This window comes from Vulpes lagopus, chromosome 4 (genome assembly GCF_018345385.1).
Source record: "Vulpes lagopus strain Blue_001 chromosome 4, ASM1834538v1, whole genome shotgun sequence".
NCBI classification, from domain to species: Eukaryota; Metazoa; Chordata; class Mammalia; order Carnivora; family Canidae; genus Vulpes; species Vulpes lagopus.
In genome coordinates this window covers 120,140,440-120,159,436 of record NC_054827.1, presented here as the reverse complement: position 1 = coordinate 120,159,436, position 18,997 = coordinate 120,140,440, and the positions used below count along the sequence as shown (strand labels likewise).

The 18,997-nt window shown below is 56.3% G+C and overlaps 1 protein-coding gene across 29 annotated transcripts in view; it reads left to right on the top strand.

Annotated features, from left to right (window-relative positions):
• ABLIM2 (actin binding LIM protein family member 2) overlaps positions 1–18,997 on the top strand; it is a 141,677-nt gene that overhangs the window by 79,023 nt on the left and 43,657 nt on the right. For 10 of the 29 annotated variants that reach the window (XM_041752280.1, XM_041752296.1, XM_041752301.1 and 7 more), the window contains exons 9-14: positions 3,379–3,435; positions 5,005–5,082; positions 11,650–11,796; positions 14,021–14,053; positions 15,667–15,787; positions 17,685–17,783. In XM_041752280.1, the coding sequence (XP_041608214.1) occupies positions 3,379–3,435; positions 5,005–5,082; positions 11,650–11,796; positions 14,021–14,053; positions 15,667–15,787; positions 17,685–17,783 (535 nt within the window). The remainder of the gene's footprint in view (positions 1–3,378; positions 3,436–5,004; positions 5,083–11,649; positions 11,797–14,020; positions 14,054–15,666; positions 15,788–17,684; positions 17,784–18,997) is intronic. The other 19 variants (XM_041752305.1, XM_041752300.1, XM_041752299.1 and 16 more) reach the window with 7 other exon arrangements.

The window sequence follows — 18,997 nt, the reverse complement described above, 5'->3', positions numbered from 1 at the left end:
GGCCGGAAGTTGAGGATGGGTCGGTGGGCTATGCTCGCTCTGGAGGCTCCAGGGAGAGTCCCCTCCTCCTCCATTCCCATGTCTAGAGGCCCTGCATCACTCAGACCCCCCTCTGTCTGTCAGTACATGTGCCCTGACCCCCCTGCCTTCCTCACAAGGACCTGAGATCCCAGGGAGCCCACCCATGTCATCAGGTGACCTCCAAACTCTGGCTCCTTAGTCACATCTGCAGGGTCCCTTTGGTCACTGTGGGTGACCACTGCATGGCACTATGTTCACAGGCATGGGCTTGCTCACAGATGATGCACCATGCCTAGTTTGTCACGTCCACGACCAGGGTCACAGTAAGTGGCGGGCACATCACGACTATGCACCATTGTGTCAGATGGCTAATACAGCCCACAGTTCCCTCTATAAGCTGCCCTGGGCCACCCTGGGCCTCAGAGATGAGCCAGGCAACATCCTTGACCCTAACGTCACACAGGGTCCTGACCTTTGTCTGTGGGACTCCTGCCCGAATCCCAACCCAAAGGCCTGCCCGAGGGACCTAATGGAGGGAGCCCATGTCTGAGAAGCCTGCAGGCCCATCTCCTGAGAGTGACTGGGTTAGGATGGGGGCCCACGCCCATGGCTAGCCCATTCCAGGACAGGTGGGGATGGCCAGACCTGCTCCTGGATTCTGGACCTGGATGTGGAACTGGCTTTGGGGTCCACAGGGAGTCAACCTGTGGTGACCGCAGCCACTGGCCCAGAGGAAGAGAGGCCCCTCTGAATGCTGGACAGGGAATAAGAAAAGGGTCATTGCCTAGCCAGGGCTGGCTTCCTGGGCTGTGTCTCTGCAGACGCCTTGGGAACGTCTGGTCCCCTGAGAACAGCTGCCCCCTTGGTGCTGTGCCCCAGGGCTGGCGCGCTTAGGGCCTGCCCTCTGTGTCCTGGGACAGGATCCAGGCCCCAGTCATGCCCTGCTTGTCCTGCATTTCACCCTCCCTCACTCTGGCTCCTCAGAGCCTCCTCTGTCTCGCCTGAGAAGTGAGAATAGACCCGGGGCGGGGCCGGCAGTGAGTGGACAGGGCAGGCACAGATGGTGTTCCCTGGGCACACGGGTCCCCTTGGAGATCATCCTCCCAGCCAGGCTGGCTGCTCCCAGCTGGGGAAGACAGAGCTGTACTCTTCTGGAATGTTCATTTCATGCAAGCCAGTTCAGGAGCATGAAGCAGCCAGCCCTGGTCAGCCTCAGGTCAGCTCGGCCGGGCAGGCCCCTGAGAAATGCAGCAGAGGGGGTGCAGGCATTGCTAACTCTCTCTGAAAGTAGCCCCCCCCCCCCTCAGGTGGACCTGGCTCTACTGCTACCTGGTAACCTAGACAAGAGCTAACTCACCATTAACTGACCAGTAACCAGTCATTTAACAAGTGCTCCTCCTTGTGGCTCTGGGACCAGCTCAGTCCGTGCCTCTGAGTTGTTCTCCAGCAAGAGAAACCAGCACTGGGATTCCCTGTGAAGATGGGCTAGGAGGGGGAGGCCCCTCTGTCTTCCCTGACTGGATACCCCTGGTGCATGGCCACCCCTTGGGACACGATGGCTCCTGGGTATCTGCTGAGGGTGCCTAAGGAAAACCTTCCAGAAGGCTGTGGCCCTGATTGCCTATCCCTGGTGCATCCTTGGTCATTGGGTCATGTGATCATTCAACACACAGCCAGCCGCTGAGCGCCTACTGAGTATCTTGGCTAGCTGGTGGAATGCAGAGATGAGAAAGAGTGGTCTAGAGGTGCCTCCTGACAACTAGTGGGGTGGGCAGTCTCCGGGGTGCAGGGTGCTTCAGGGGTGACAGGGAGGGACAAAGCAACTGAATGGGGGCCTAAGGGGTGGGATGCAGGGAGGTGATGTCTTACTGGAGCCGAGCCTCGGCAGGTGGTGTGGGAGGTGAGTCACAGGGCCCGGCCTTTTCAGGCTCAAGGCCTGTGCCTGTGGAGCCAGTGATCTGAGAGTCGTGGCAGGGGGTGGCCCCGGCCTGCCAGGTGGCTGGAGAGGCACTCCATGCACGGTGAAGGGGGGCGGGTTAGGCCAGGACTGGGGCAGGGTTGGGGGGAGCGGACTTGGTGGGAGGGAGGCAGCCTGGGCTGGCCTGGCCGATTCCACAGGCTGTGAGCACCATGGCTGCAGGTTCAAGAGGCAGTGCCCCCCCTTTCACCCTGGACACAGAGGTCTCAGCTACCCACTGTGGGGGGACCGGCCGGAGAGGCCCAAACACAAGGGCGTGCTGGCCGAATGTGGGTGACTGCAGAATTCCTAGCAACATCCTGGGGCGGTAGAGCAAGCCTCAGTGCTGCAGCCTGGCTCTGCCTCTGCCCCGCTGTGTGACCTCGGGCTCGTGGCTTTAACGTGGAGATGAGTGGGAGTCGGGTCCCTCGCACCGTGTCAGTGTGACTTGTATGTGACCCCATGAGAACCAGGCTGTTACGGGACTATGCCTGCCCGGGCCAGGCTGAGTGGGGATGGGGCTGTGGGCAGCAGCCCGGCCCTATCTGTCTCTGTGGGTGTGAACAAGCCCCCGAGAACACAAGTGGGTACTGAGTAATTGTGGGGCTGCTTTGGGTATATTGGAGTCGAGATAGAGAGAAAGTGAGAGAAAGCCGGGGATCCCACTTCCTCACGTCTGGGGATGGACAGGGCACAGAGCGTGAGGGGCTGCTGGCTGGGGATGCCTTGCACGCACTGGAGCACACGCAGCCCCAGCGGCCACTGAGGCAGCTCAAGCGCCCTGGTCAGGGTGGTGTCACCCCTGTGCCGGGAGGCACTCCTGAGCCCAAGTTGAGCCAAGGTAAAAGTGAAGACAATTCATCAGCACTGAGCCCCCAACATGTCATCTCTCTGGTTAGATCCTCAGAAAAGGAAAGTGCCCCTTAGGAAGGTTTTTCCATCTTATAGAGAAGGAAGCAGAGACTCAAAGTGTTTTTCCAAATGTATAAAATGCATATGGACCTCATTTGGGGCCAGTAGGGTGGGCCACCGGAGCACAGACCCAGGGAGAAACATACCTGTGAGCTGTCTGGGGATCCTCTCTGCAAATAGCACGTGACGCTGTGTCTTACCTGGAGAAAGCCAAGGACTTCAGACTCTGTGGTGGGGTCGGGCTGAGTCTCACTGGCCTTTGGAAGCCCCAGGTCAGTGCCCCATCCAGCACTGGGGTGGATATAGCTGGGGCCCTGGGAGACAAAGCAGGTCCTGAGGGAAAGGGGCGGCCCCCACCTGGTCCTGGAGGAAGCTGGCCATGCATAACCAGGAGCTTGGGTGGAGGGGGCAGGCCAGCACTGATGCGTGGGCGGGTGAGGAGGTGAGCCCCAGCATCACCCCCTCTTCCTCTTCTCTTTCCTCCCCAGATGCACGCCCAGGGTTGCCACCAAGTGTCCCGGGGCGCTACCCCCTATGCCTTACAGGTTTGTCCCTCCCACCGCCATGGTGGCCTCCAGTCTGCATCTCGTGTTGTCCTGTCCTTGGTGGTGTCCTGCTGAGTGTAGGAGGAGCCCGGTGTCATCCAGCTGGGAGGGGAGGGCTCCCTGTCCCATGTTAGTGTCCTGGGGCCACTGTATAAAATGCTGCAGTCTGGTTGCTCAACCAGCAGAAATTTATTCTCTCCCAGTCCCGGAGGCTGAGGGTCCTGGCTCAAAGTGCGGGTACGGGTGGCTCTCTCTGAGGCCTCCTTCCTCGGTGAGTCTATAGCTGCCTTCTCCTGTGTCCTCACGTGGTCGTCCTCTGTGCGTGTCTGTGTCCCAATCTCCTCTATCATTTTTTTTAAGTATTTTATTTATTTATTCATGAGAGACAACACAGAGAGAGAGGCAGAGACACAGGCAGAGGGAGAAGCAGGCTCCATGCAGGGAGCCCGATGTGGGACTCGATCCTGGGACTCCAGGATCACACCCTGAGCTGAAGGCAGGCGTTCAACTGCTGAGTCTCCCAGGTGTCCCCCCGATATCCTCTATCTTATAAGGACCCTCATCAGATTGGATCAGGACCCACCCTAGTGACATCATCTTACCTTAATTACATCCTTAAATGCCCTCTCTCCAAACATGGTCCTGTTCCTGGGAATGAGGGGTTAAGGCTTCAAAATAGAGTTTTGGGAGTCACAGTTCAGCCTCCAACATGGCCCTCTCCAGGCTGCTGGCACCACTGCAGAGGCTGAGGGCCAGGAGGGCTGGCAGCCAGAAAGGAGGCAGCAGCGGGAGCTGCCAGCAGGGTGGGGAGGCAGGTCCAGGTTCTTGGCTGGGGAGGCCTGGGAAAGCCAGGCGGTGGGTGGTCCAGTCAGGGCTGAAGCTGGAGCAGGAGGGGCGGGCAGCTGCCAGGTCACGCCCTGCAGGTGGGGAGAGACTCAGGCTAGGGAGTAGGATGAGAGGGAGAGTGTCCAGGGGTGGATGGCCCTGATGCCGGGGACAGAGGAGACGCCAAGGAAACCAGCACCTCAGGGGAAGCAGGAGATGTGCTTGGGGAGGGAGGAGGGTTGGGATGGACGTTCGAGGAACAGGTCACAGGGGTGGTGGCTGCAGACTCTGAGAGCAGCGGATCGGGCTGGTAGGATGAACAATAACCCCCCAGCCCCATAACCTAGCTGGAAAATAACATCTCTGAGCAGCAAAATTCTGGGTAAAAGCGATGGCCTTTGCCATCAGAGTGTGCAGAATCACTTGAAAATGCATCACTTGCTCTTGTCCTTCCAAAAAACAGATAATTTCTGTGCGTGCAAGCCGAGCGGTCATCAGAGTGTTTCCAACCATGCAGAGAGCTCGCTGCTGTGCTTGTAGTGGGTGGCACCTGCTGCGTCTGTCTGATTATAGCTTTCCAGCAGCTCATTCAAGCCTGTGTGTTTATTTTAAGAATTCTTTCAACCTGCAGAAAAAAAATCTCGTTACTGGCATTTCTATTGGAGTGTGACCTGTGATAATTGCATCTGGAAGGTTCTGGCATCAACATATTCTGTATTCAGTCTCCTGTCTCCTCCTTTCCAGGAAACCAGGAGCTCCTCAGAGAGCATCATTTCTGTACCTGCTTCCAGCACCTCGGGGTCTCCAAGCCGCGTGATCTATGTGAGTTGCAGGGCCGGGGGGTAGGTGGTGGGATAGTCAGGGCCTGGGTCATTGCTGGGGGTGCCCTAAGGGGCTGCAGTGTCCTCAGGCTTCGGGGTGCAGGGCCAGTATTCTCGCCACTGCCGTGGGGCACAGCCTGCTGCAGACTTCGTGGGGCTCACTCGGAGCCTTAAGTGAGGACTCTTGTGCTACCCTGTTAAAGGGCAATGGGGCACAGAGATGTGTTCACACTGTTGTCCACAGTGGTGTCAGATTAGTATGGTGTCGCTCTCCCGCTAAGGACAGCTAAGCTAAGGCTTGCCTGAATAAATAATCCTTGGGCGCACATGGGACTGGGCAGGTGCTACCAATACTGGTGCAGATCTGCCCTGTTACCCTGAGTGGTGTTTCTAACATGCTCCTATGAAAAGCATGTTGAGGATAATTTGTGTTATGCAATCCCATTTTTATTAGAGTGTATGTGTGTATGCATGTGTGTGTGTGCATAGGGGTATATGTGTGCATAGGTATATGTGTGTGTGCATATGGGTGTATGTGTGCCTGTGGGTGTGTATGTGTATGAATATGGGTGTATATCTGTACAGGTATATGTGGGGTGTGCATATGGGTGTGTATGTGTGTATATGGGTATATGTGTGTATAAGTGCGTGTGCATATGAGTGTATGTGTACAGGTGTATGTGTGTGCATATGGATGTATATATGTGTGTATATGGGTGTGTGTGTATATGGGGGTTTGTGCACTGTGTGTGTGTGTGTGTATGTGTGCATGTGTGTGTATACAGGTGTGTATGTGTCCATATGGGGATGTGTGTGTATGGCTGTGTGTATGTGCATATGGGATGTGTATGGGTGTGTGCCTGTGCACATGAGTATGTGTATGCATATGAGTGTGTGCGTGTGTGTATGTGTGCATAATTTATGTGTGCGGATTTTCCTGTGAGTACCAGACTTCATCATCTGGGGAAGAGCCCCAGGACTCAAGGTGCAAGGAGGGAGAAGGGGCAAGCCCTGGATTAGACATCTGGGCCTGGCTCTGCTCCTGCAAGGAACAGCAAGTGACTTGGGGCATGTGGCTTCTCTCATCCCCCTCTCGCCCGGTCAGGACGTTTGTTTTCTATGACACAATGGGGGTTGGATTTGCTCTTTCTGATACCTTTTCAGCCCTGAATCTCATACTAGTTGGATGCAGAGGCATTCCTGACCCTAATTCTGATAGGTAACAATACCACATACTCTAGTCCTTGGGTGAGCGAGACCGTTGCGAGCCCGGAGGGTGAATCGCAGAGTGGCGCTTTGTGAATGTGTGCTCAGAGGCTCAGAAAGGCGGTATGAAGTCATCAGACCAGCTGTGTGCCCTTGGGTGAGGAGCTAGCCTCTTTGAGCCTTGAGAGCTCATCTGTACCAAAGCGACCCACAGTCGCTGCTGTCCAGGGCCCACTGAGGGACTGCGTGGGAGCCCTGCGTGCAGCCCTGGGCCAGAAGGAGGACTTAGGAAATGCTCACCACAATGATCAGTGTGACATCTGTGCTCGTAGTTTGGCCACCATTGCAAATAAATCTCAGAGACCAGGTGGCTTCAACCACAAAAATGTAGTCTTTCCCAGTCCGGGAAGCTGGGAGTCAGATCCGGGTGTGGGCAGGGCCGGTCCTCCTGAGGTCCCCCTCCTGACCTGAAGTCTCCTCTCGTGGCCGCCCCTCTGTGCATGTCTGTGTTCTGATCTCTTCTTATAAGATCACCAGTCAGATTGGATCGGGGTCCACCCTAGTGACCTCATTTGATCATAATCACCTCTGCAAAGACCCCATCTCCAACCACGGTCACACCTGAGGTCCTGGGGTTGAGGGCTTCCACATACGTATCTGGAAGGACATAATTCAGCCCATGATGCCATCAACCTCATGGAAGATCCTAAATATGATCCCTGTTACTTCAGTCAGACCATATCTGTTGAGCGCTTCGCAGGGCGCCCGGTGTGGGCAGTGCTCACAGTGGTTACTGTGTGGCCTGTGGTGACTGCTCGCTGAGTGTGAGCTACCCTTTTCAACAAAATGGTGTTTGTCAAGGACCTAGGTACTGTCATGACCGTGCAGTGAGCAGGGACACTGACCACTGTGGCCCCAGCTACTTTAAAGCCCTGTGACAGTCCACAGTGGAGCTTACTGGGTGTGCATTCGACCAAGGCAGATGATATCAGCTTAAACTTCCTGCTCGGCGAATACGGGTGCCCTGGATGCCAGTTTTAAACAGAAGTCCTCAAACAAGTTAATTTAATTCAGTCTCCTGCATCTGAACCGAACCCATGGAGGTGCAATGAGTGCAGGGTACAGCAGGGTGCATCCCGCGCTCCTCCTCCTTCCTCCTGGGGTCGCTTCACCCACTTAGATGCTATTCAGAGATGTGCAGAAATTTGCAACACAGCCTTGAATCTGGGAGCCTCCACCCAAGAACACACACGTCCAATTCCAACATGTGGGGTCCATGCACCATGACCAGCGCCCAGCTTGGCCACATCTGCCTGGCAGGCCACAGGCCAGAGCACCCCGGCTCTCACCCCCAGATGAGGGTGGTGTGAGCACCCAGTCGGCACACACCCATGGAATCCTTCACCAGGGAGCTGCGCGTCTGGTGAAGCAGCCCTTCATCTCTCAGGGCTCTGCCCTGCTTTTTCTTTGGTCTTCCGCTGGCATCTGTTGCTGGCCTACTGTGCACCTGACACTGCTCAGTGCTGGGCCTCGGGAGGGTGCTCAGGTCCCCGAAGGATGCCAGCTGCTCAGCAGCCCTCCAGCGCAAGAGAAAATGGATAGCATTCACTATCCTACCAGCCAGAGTAGCCACTGCTAATATTTTGGGGCATGCCCCTTAGGTCTCTTTTCTCTGTGTGTAATTTTTTTTTAACCCAAATGAGGTCATGATATTTTATTGTAACCTTTCTTCACCATGGCAGTAAATCAGTAACTAGGCATAGCATAAAATCAACATTATTACATGATAATGTATTATTATGACAGCTTATTGTGAGGATTCTGTGGTATATGGGCACATAGTATTATTTTTATTATGCTAGCTGGAGCATGGGAGAGAAATAAGTGAAGAGAAATCTCATGAACACCTACATACCCCGGTGGCCTTCCACCAATTAGAGAGCATAGCCTGTTGTCACGGCAACCGCCCCTAGGCCGGCAATGGGACAGGATGGATCTGTGAGCCTATAGGGCAGGACGGATGCCCGGGAGCCAAGACCAGAGACTCTTGTCCAGGGTGGGAGCGGGCAGTATTGGTGCCATCAGGCCACCTCTCTGATCCCTGCTGTCGGGGGCTAACCCAGGGCAGGGCCAGCCTTGCTAACCCGTGCATTGCAGGGCTGAGAGCCACAGGTGAGCATGTGCTCCCGATGGTAGTGGGGCCCGAGGCAGGGAAGGGGGTCCATCTGCATAGGGACCTATGAGTGCAGGCCTTGCCTCGCCCCTCATTCCAGTGTCAGCTTTGATTTGATGTTCACAAAATCCAGCGGGTAGACAAGACACAGGTGATGTTCCTGTCTTGTAAAGCAGCCCAGAGAATCCAGCTGATTTTGGCAAATGCCCCATGGATTTTACTTCAGTTTGGCAAGCATGTCCCAAGGACCTTGCTATGCCAGGCACAGATTAGGGCGAGGAACTCCATGATGAATTGGATAGAGTCATGGATCCCTGGGAGCTGCCAGCCCCAGAGCAGGGGAGACAGATGCACCAACCAACGTGAGCACCTTTAAAGGAGACAAACATCCAAGCCAGATGGTGGAGGGAAACAGGGATGGTCTTTCCGAGAGGGGGACCTGGACGGAGTCTGGAAGAACCAGAGGGTGAGCTAGGCACAGAGGTCAAGGAGGGGCATTACTGAGACAGCAGCAGGTGCCAGGTCTTTGGGCTCCAGGTGGCTAGGGAGCTATAAGGAGCTCCTCACAGACAGAAGGATAAACCACTAGGATAAGCAGGGGCATGAGAGCCCCTGAGGAGCAGTCCAAAAGTTCTGATCAAGGCCCATCCTGACTACAAATGGCAGACTTAGGATTTGAGCTGAGGACTTCTGAACCCTGCCCAGGGCTCCACAGGGAGGAGTCAGAGGTCTGAGACATCAGATGTTCCCTCTCAACCTACATCACAGATGGCAGTGTTTACCCCAGGAGCACTCACCAACTCAGGAGAGCCTTGGAGTCAGGTGGTCTGGGAAGGCTTCCTAGGGGAGGTGGGCTGGGGCTACTGAACCCTGGCATGCGGAGCCTCAGGGGGAGCAGGAATGCCAGCACTGCATTTGGGAGCTGCAGCAAGGGTTTGCGTCATCCACCCAGAGGGGCTGCCGGAAGATTTGCATTGGAGGGCAGTGTGCTGCTGCTCAAGCTCCAGAGACACAGGCCTGGCAGAGAAGATAGTGATGGTGGGGAGCATGGCTCTGGAGTCAGACAACCCGGGTCTCTTCCCACCACCTACCTCCCTGGCTCTGTGACTCTGGGTGAGCTACCTAGCCTCTCTGGGCTTTGCTTTCCATGTCTAGGAAGTGGAGTAACTGTGGGTGCTCCCATCATGGGCTCACTGTGAGTATTTGGTGAGTGAATAATGAAAGACTTAGCCCAGTGTCATCCCAGGGAAGAGCTCGTGGTGTTGGCAGGTGCTGTCGGCGATGTTTGTTCAGGGCAAGTGCAGTGGGAGAGCCAGGAGGCTCTTACCAGGTCTAGATGAGAGCAGTGAGGGCCTAGACCAGAGCCACCTGGGCGGGAACGGGGCAGCTAGTCCCACTGCAGAGAGAGTGTGGGCCCCATGCTGGCCCTGGCTCGGTTGCTGGGAACACTGGGCTTGAGCAGAAGCTTCTCTTGGGGTTTAGGTAGAGCCGAGCTAGTGGGGCAGCCTGACTGCCAGCTTTGCCCATGGCTGACAAGGCCAGACTGAGATGAATCCTGAGAGGGAGACATGGTGGGGAGGAGGTGACCATGTGTGTTCCCTCCAGGATGGATGGGAATGTTGGCATCCACAACAGGAGCATGGGGACTGACACAGATCATCGTCCCTGCCGTGACAGCTGAGGGTTGTGTGTGTGTGTGTGTGTGTGTGTGGTCCTGCAAAGCTCTAGGACCTGTCTCAGCCACGTGCTCCCAGGCAGGCCCCGGAGCCAGGGAGGAGTGGCAGGGGCCGGAGCAATAACCTGGGAGTGGTGAGGTGATGCAGGGGAAGGACAGGTCACAGGGGAGCGAGTGGTCAGTGGCTCTCACCTGAGCAAATGTAGCAGCTCCAAGTACGTCACCAGTGAGCACCTGCTGTGGGCCAGGTATGGTCCTAGCCTTACCTGAGGTCATATCCCAGCTAGCCCATCAAGTGTTAGGCACTTTGCTGCCATATCTGAAGTGCTCAACACTGCTGTGTGTGTACATGTGCATGCAAACGTGAGTGTGACTATGGGTGTGTGTAAGTGTGTAGTTTGGGTGAGTGTGGTTGTGTGTGCAAATATGTGCCATTGCATGGGAGTGTGTGGGTATGACTTTGGGGGCATGAGTATGTGTGCCAGTGTGTGACTATGTGTAAGTGTGTATGTGTGAGGGTGTGGGCATGAGGGGTGTGAATGTGGATTGGTGTGGGAGTGTGTGTGAGCATGTGTGCTAGCGTGAGAGATGAGTGAGAAAGTGAGCATATGGTCTGTGTAGGAGGGTACGTGGTATGTCTGCAAGTGTGGGTATGTGAGAGGGTATGGGCATATACAGGTTGTGCAAGTACATGTGCTAGTGTGTCCTAGTATTTGGCCGTGGGTATGAATGAGTCCATAGTCCTGGGCACAGCCTCTATGTGCATGTGCATAAGTGTATTCACTTATACATGCTTGCATGTGTGTATACGTGTATGTACACACTATATGTGTACTTAAATGCACACATACACATACATGTCATAGGTGTGCATATGCATGAATGTGTATGTGTATTTGCATGCAGACACATGTATATGTGTGTGACTTTTAAGGGTCTGCATATGTCTATTTTAACACATATGTGTTTGCATGCTTACACATATGTTGCCTGCATGTGTGCACATGTATGTTTGTGTGTCGGTGTGTTTTCACGTGCTATATATTTGCATGTACTCACACATGGGTGTGAGTGCACAATGCATGTTATGTGTGCTTGTGGATATGTGTATGCATATGTATCCATGTATTTGTATATACACACACACGTGTGCATTTTCACCTGTGCATGCACACGTGTCTAGGCCACGGACTGAGTCTCGCTGTCTGCTGGCTCTGTGCCAGGCAGCTCACCGGCTCTACCTCTGACCCTGGAGCTGTCCCACATAACCGTCCCTCCCACTTGGGGAGGGAGAGAAGTGGAGGCTCAGAGAACACACTTCCTTAGGACCCTGTGGTCTTCTCTGACGGGGCCCAGGGACCCAGGCCCGCGGGACCATGAGGAGCCCCCGCGCGTGCCTTTGCCCCTGCATCTTCCCAAGCCTGCTCCTGGGGGGGCGCCCACTGTCCACGCGGCCGCCAGACCCGCCGCCCTGTGGGTCGTAGATCTACTGTGCCCTCTGCTCTCTCTCTCAGGCGAAGCTGGGCGATGAGATTCTCGACTACAGGGACTTGGCGGCTCTTCCTAAAAGCAAGGCCATCTATAACATCGACCGCCCCGACATGATCTCCTACTCGCCGTACATCAGCCACTCGGCGGCCGGCAGGCAGAGCTGCCACGAGGTACGGCCCCCGCGGCGGGTGGTGCGCCCACGGCAGGCCCGGTCCGCCTCCACCCTCTGACCCCCGGCCTCCCGTAATCCCCTCTGGTGGCCGGTGCGCATCCCCCTTAAAGAGGCTCTGCTCATCCTGGCAGGATGGAGGGTGGAAATGTGCTGATGTTGGGGAAAGTGCTGAGTACCAATTGAGAGTCTCCCCGTTTTCTCAAATTTGGGATGATTCACATATTGTATAAAATGGATCCTTTTCTTCCTTCCAAAACATCCCTGGCCTGGCTGCCACCCCCAGCAGCTGGCCTGCCCCTCTGTCTCATGACTCCCTGGAGCTGGTTGGGCCACCTGTTTGGACCACCAGCTATCGCTTCCCTAGTGTCCCATGGGTGGTGTCCTTCCCTGGTGACTTCTTCCTCTTGGCTCTTCTCCATTTTACATGGAGTCTGCTCCTGATTTTCCCCGGTCTTTGGTGGTGTTCAGACTCGGGTGTGGCCGTGGGGTCCCAATCTGCACCCACCTACCATGTGTCTGACCTGTGCTGTGCATGGGGCTTTATCATCCAGCATCTGGTCTGCGCTGCAGTGGACAGCCCTGGAAGAGGGTCAGAGAGGTCAGCTGACTTGGCCAGAGTTCCCCAAGTGGTGAGCCGCAGAGCTGAACAAATCCAGGCTTTTCCGCCCCCTAAGACCACATGCTGGCTGTTTCCTTAACTGCCCTTCTTGCTTCCTCTGAGACGCGGGAGATCTAGAGGCCTGGGTTCCACCCCCTGGAAGCCTTGGAACATCTCCTGCCTGGTTGGAGCTTGAGCTTTCTATGCTGACTGGCTCATGGGTCCTCAGCCAGAGGCAGGGCCACTGTGAGTGCCACATGTGCGTGGCTGTGGAGCCTGGTCACCCTCTGTTCTGCTCCTTATGGGTCCCCTGAATGTCAGCACACAAACAGAGCACAGCCTTGCATGCAAGGAGGTGAGCCACACACGGAGTCTGAGCCATGAGGTTCCTGACACCACATGCCTCCAACGGTGCACAGTCTGTGCACCACAAGTGCTTCCTGCCAGGGGGTGTGGGGACATGAGAAGGGAGGGCCGTGCGGTCCTGGGACAGATGTGTTCACACACTGAGGCTCTCCTGCCAGGTGCTGGACAACCCAGGGGGACAGAAATCCTGTGTCCACTGGCCGGTCATGCTGCCATGGCTGAGCTGTGTCCAAACTGTCAGGGTCACCACTCACCCCTCCAGCCTCCTCACCCAACCCTGTCCCAGACTGTCCTGTGCATCCTGTCGCCCTGCGCTGTGGGAGCGATTGTCCCAGGATGCAGAGGAGGGCACCAGGCTCTGGGGACATGCCTGCCCAGGGCCATGCAGCTCACAGAGGCTGAGGTGAGACTGGGGCCAGAAGCCAGCCCTGTCACCGTGGCCTCCACGCCGGCTTCTGCCATCACCTGGGGGCATCAGAGGCCCCCTGCTCCCGCCCCCAGGGCTGTCCCCTCTCCAGGCCCTGCCACACTGTGGCTGGGAGCTTGCTTGGTGGTGGTGTCTGTGGGGGCCTTTCTGTGGGCAGATGATGGGGTGGGAGCCAGGAAGCCACAGAAGGAGGGTCAGGGGTCAGCTGAGCAGACACGGGCCTCAGGCTGGACAGCTCTGGCAGCTTCTTGGGAATGGCAGCCTCCTGGCAATTGCCATCAATGCAGGATTCTGGCAGGGAAATGCTCAGAGACCTGGCTTTATCTCCCTGAGCCTCAATCTCCCCTTCCATGAAATGGGAAGATTGGGAGACACTTACCCTTTCCATTCTCAGGAGAGAGGACACCCCAAGCCCTGAGGCCCAGAAAGGCCCTCTTTTCTCTGGGCCCCTTGTCTCTCCTTTCTGGAGAAAACCAAGGCTGCTAGGCTCATAGGATGTTGCCACCCTGTGCCCTGAACTGATGGTCTTCCTCTTGGAAATTATGTCCTCATGGGAGAGCAGTGGGCATCGAGGAGGGCCAGGACGGAGGCACACTCCAGGGTTGGTGTGAAGAAATGTCCTGGGAACCTCTTTCTCATACAGCCATTGACTGTATGTCTTCAAAAAGAAGGTTCTAAAATCCTGTGTCGTGTCTTGGGGTGGGGTTCCTTTCCCTATGGAGGAGGGGCTGGTCACGGGGACATCTGTGCCCTATGCTGTTTCTTGTCCCCCCCCCCAAGTGACCGCCTGGTGCTGAGACACTAACAGGACACTCTGTGTTGTGTCCACAGTCCCCACAGGTACTTTCGCCAACGCCGACCGAGGTAACTGCCTGCCCCCCAGCCAATGCCCGCCCTGGCTTGTGGTGCTGCCACCCGGGTTATAAACATAACCGCCCACGGCACCCCCAGGAGGGCCTCTGTGGCTCTTGACTGTGAGGTCTGGAGCCATGGTCCTCAGAGCCTGAAGTGCCGTCCTTGGTGTTGGTTATTTTTATAATCAGGTCTCATCTGCATGCTTCCCCAGTACACCTGTTGGGCCTGCAGTCGCCGATACGTGGGACATGGCATTCTCGAGGTCTGGGTCCTGGCTTCCTGTAGGGAAAAAGCCCAGGATCCTGGGTTAGCCTAGGCCCACCTCACACTCCTCTGAGTGGAACCTCTGAAGCACCTGGATCCACACAGATGAAAATTCTGGAAGCATTTCCCTATCTAAGAGCATTTATAGTCAGCAGCTCTGTCTTCCTGTTTCTCAGAGCTACTCAGTGGCATGGACAGGTGCCAATTAGACTTCAATCTGCATGGGCACCAAACCCTCAGATCCAGGAATGTGGCAACCAGCCCGGACGAGCGGCCCTCAACGCCCAGCCTCGAAAACCACATGTGGCAGGCGAGCCCCAGACAGGCTAGGCGAGGACAGGACGCCCTTGGGGTGGAAGCTGGCCGGTGGGGCTGTGTGTGCGGAGGATGCCCAGAGATGCCACTACTTCTGGGGAGAGAGTGCCCATCACCGTGGGTGAGACGGGCCAGGCAGGCTCAGAGTGGAGCACAGGTGACAGCTGGCAGGTGCGATCCCAGCCGGAGGGCTGGCCTGGGCAAAGTGTGGAGGTAGGGGCACAGGCAGGAGTTAGGGACAGTGGCCCCACTGGTTCTTAGGGGGCAGAGGTCAGCTCAGAAAGGGTGAGAGCTGTGAGTACCAGACCCAGACTCTCATCTCCCATGTGCTTATCCCTGTGCTGGCCTCAGGGGCAAAGCAACAGTGTCCACCCCACGGCCGGATGCTGGGCTGGGCTGTCTCACAACTCTGGCCAGCGTGCCCGGCTGTGATGGGCCCAGCAGCCTGCTCTTCCCCGTACCACGGTGTCATGCCATCTCACACCACCTGCCACCTGCTCTGACCACTCCAAACACTTGTTCATCCTGCTTGAATGGAGTCTTGTGGGCCAGTGCTTGTGGGTCTGACTCAACCTGGCCTTCGGGCCGGGGAGGGGTGCCTTCCTACCTCCTATACCCGGGAGCCCCTGTTGAGTGGGAGGAGGGGGGAGGAGAACACAGAATCTCATGGTTCTCAAATCTCTCAAAATGTCATGGTTGTAAGGAGCTTGGGTCCTAGAAAGGATGGGACTGGAGGGGCCCCAAGAGGGTGTCGGGGAGCCAGGTGCCTCCACCACATCTTTGGGAGCCCAGACGTAGGGAGGGGCTGATGGAGACACTGCTCCCTGGGACCTGGGGGCATGGGGACTGTGCTCAGGCCAAGGGGAGTGTTGGCACAAGGCCAGGCCCCTCCCTGGCTCTCCAGGTGTGCCCTGCAGGTGCAGAGGCTTTCATCCTGGGGCCATGTTGAGTCAAACACTGGGAGGAGGGTGAACGTGTGGCATGGTGGTGGGGGGGGGCAGTGCCCTCGGCTCCGGGGTTCACTAGGCTGTCTTCCCTCCCAGGGGGATCAGGATGACCGCTCCTACAAGCAGTGCCGGACCTCCAGCCCCAGCTCCACTGGGTCAGTCAGTCTCGGGCGCTACACTCCGACCTCACGGTCGCCCCAGCACTACAGCCGTCCAGGTACTTAAACCCCATGGCTGCTCTACCCCCCAGCGAAGCTGTACGTGTTCCTTTTCCTCTTATGAATCTGTGTCTTCCTTTACTCAAGGGCCGGGTGTGGGATTGCCAGTGAGTGATGGGAAAGCCTGTCCCTGTAACGTGTCCGTGAAGGCTGGCCCCTCTCAGGTCTGGGAGGGAGGAACACAAGCAGCTGGTTACCCTAATAATTAGAGGGGACGTCTGCTGAAACACGCAGGCAGCACCAAGTACTTAGAATCTAGCGGGTGTTTCAGTGGCAGAAGATATCAGAAAGGTGAAGCAGCATCGATGGGGGAGACCAGAGGTCTACTCATCCCAGGCTCATGTGGGTCCGGGGGGGTTTGAGCTGTGAGGGTAGCATTAATGACCAAAAAATGGTTAGAATATTTATTGACACTTCACATGTAGTTGGGTCAGTGGCCCCAAAGACAGTCATCACCATGGGACAGTTGGTGAGAGGCCACTGCCCCCTCCCAGCAGGGAGATGCCTGGGGCAGGGTGCTATCCACTCCCAGTCCACCTCCTTCCCTGCCTGGCGCCCAGCTCTGTATTGCTTGCCCTTAGCTTTGAAAACTCATCGTTGCCCTTGGTGTGTCAAAGCCACAGGGACACTCCATGCACACACTGCCTCCGTGAGGGGTTTTTCCAAGCTGCTTCCTCCGTGGCCAGCTGCCGCATGACTCCATTTCCACATCCATGGACTACAGCTCGAATTTTCACAGCCTTTGTGGAAAAATCAACTCATTCATTTGCAAAGTTATTTTCATGGACTCCCTGCAATGTTCTTGGAACATCCTGCTCAATAAGTGGAAAGTGGTTGAATCAGTGAGGATGTAAGTGAGTGAGCAAGTGTGTGAATGAGTGAGCGAATGAGTGAGTTATCCAATGAGTGAGTGAATGAGCGAGTGTATGAATGAATGAGTGAGTGAATGAGTGAGCCAGTGAGTGTGAATGAGTGAATGAGTGAGTGAGCAAGTGAGCAAGTATGTGAATGAATGAGTAAGCAAATGAGTGAATGAACCAGTGAGTGTATGAATGAATGAATGAGTAAGCAAGTGAGTGAATGAGTGAGTGAGTGTGTGAATGAATGAGTGAGCGAATGAGTGACTGAGTGAATGGATAAGTGAGCAAATGAATGAATGAGCCAGTGAGTGTGTGAGGGAGTGAGTGAATGAGTTGTGAGTGAATGAATGAGTGAGTTCGTGAGTAAGCAAGTGAGTGAGTGAATGAGTGAGAGTGTGAGTGAGCAAGCGAGTGAATGAGTAAGCAAGTGAGCAAGTGACTGAGCAAGTGTGTGTTGTGAGCGTGTGAGTGAGTGAATGTGTGAGTGAGCAAATGAATGAGTGAGCGAGCGAGCAGGCGAGCAGGCGAGTGAGGGTGAAGGGCAGTCAGCCTCCTCAGTGCCCTCTCCCAGGGCCCCCCTCCTGACCCCCGAGCACCGTGTTTTGGGTCACCTGGGCTTGGTGGCTGTGCCTGGCCACGCGGTCACCTCGGAGAGCCAACACGTGTATGTCAGCACGTCAGCCACGTGGCCGTCAGGTGCGCGCTCGCCCCGGTCTGGCCAGCTGCTCCCCACCTGCCTCTGACGCCAAGGAGCCTCGGAGTGGAGTGACAGGCGGGGCTCCGGGGCCGGTGGGTAAAGTCCAGCAGCCCCGGGGCTGCCGCCCTGTCCCTCAGCGGGCAGGGAGTCCTCACTCGGAAGCTGGGGCAGACTGGTCTAAAGCGTATTTGGTGACCCCCCTCAGGTGCCTCAAAAAGGTGTGCTTTCTTCGGGAGAGGAAGCAAAAATGTTCCTAGCAGAGTGGGGCCTAGGAATATTTTGTGGCTTTGCGGCCAGCGAGCGCGGGGTGGACTCTGACTTGCTCTCTGTTGCCCGCAGCTGGTACTGTGAGTGTTGGTACCAGTAGCTGCCTGTCCCTGTCCCAACACCCAAGCCCTACATCCGTGTTCAGACATCATTACATCCCCTACTTCCGAGGTAAGGTGCGCAGTGCTGCGGGCTTGGGCACTCGCAGGGCGTCTGGCCACACGTCTGTGTCTTGCTGTCCTGTGTCCGCCGCATGGCTTCCCCGAGCCCTGTGTCTCAGCCCGTGCCCCTCGCTGTGTGTCTCGTGAGTCTGGCTCCGTTTCTGTTGGTGTATAAGTGTTCCTGGGAGGAGGACGTAGGTGGCTTGTCGTGGGAAGCGGTGAGGAGTGGAGGGCGAGCAGCAGGGACGGGAGGCTAGCTCTCCCTAGCATGGCCTCGGCCTTGTTCTGAGAGCCTTCACCCGTTACCCCCATTTCCCTTCCCACATCCGCTCCGTGGGGCAGAGGGATCGCTTGCAGCCATCATCAGGAGCAAAAGCAAAAGCACGAAGGGGCTGTGATTTGTTCGTGGCCCCAGGGCACGTGGTGGCCGGGAAGGGCTCTGGCTCCTGTCTCCTTCCAGGGTGCAGACCCGCCCACCGTCCACATCCCTGCATGGATAACGTATATGAATCACACCAGAAAAATGGCCAAGCTCATTTCCTGTACATCATGGGCTGAGCCGTGTCCCCAAGATTCATATGTTAAAGCCCTAACCACCAGGGTGACCGCGTTTGGAGATGGGGTCTTTGGGAGGCCAGGAGGGTTACATGAAGTCACTAAGGTGAGGCCCTAATCCAATAAGATGGGAGGCCTTAAGGAAGAGGAAAAGACACCGGGAGAGCTCTCACTCTGCATGTGCTCAGAGGGAGGGCCTCACGGTCGCGTGAGGACATGGTGGCCATCTGGCAGCCAGGAGGACGGCTCTCACCAGAGACCGGACCTGCCACACTTTGGTCTGGGACTTGCAGCCTCCAGAACTGTAAGAAAACACATCTGTTGCTGAAGCAGCCCAATGCGGCACTCGGTTCCGCAGCCCTAGCCGACCGAGACACCATGGAGAGATGCTCCGGGCGTCAGAGGGAGCAGCAGTGATGTTCTTACTGACGCCCCCAGAGGTGCATCAAGGCCCCCATGCTGTCCAGCTACAGAGTGGAATATGTCCATCCCAAAGGGACCTGGAGGCGAGCCAAGCTCAGCTGGATTGTTCCCCCATCTGATGGTCTCAGTGGGGGCTCACGGGGACTTGCATGTTCCCTTCTGTCCGTCACCATTGCTTGCTCTGTGTAGAGCCCCCAAGCATCGGGACCTGTCCTTACAGCCCATGGTCCGTCTCTTCTGGACACA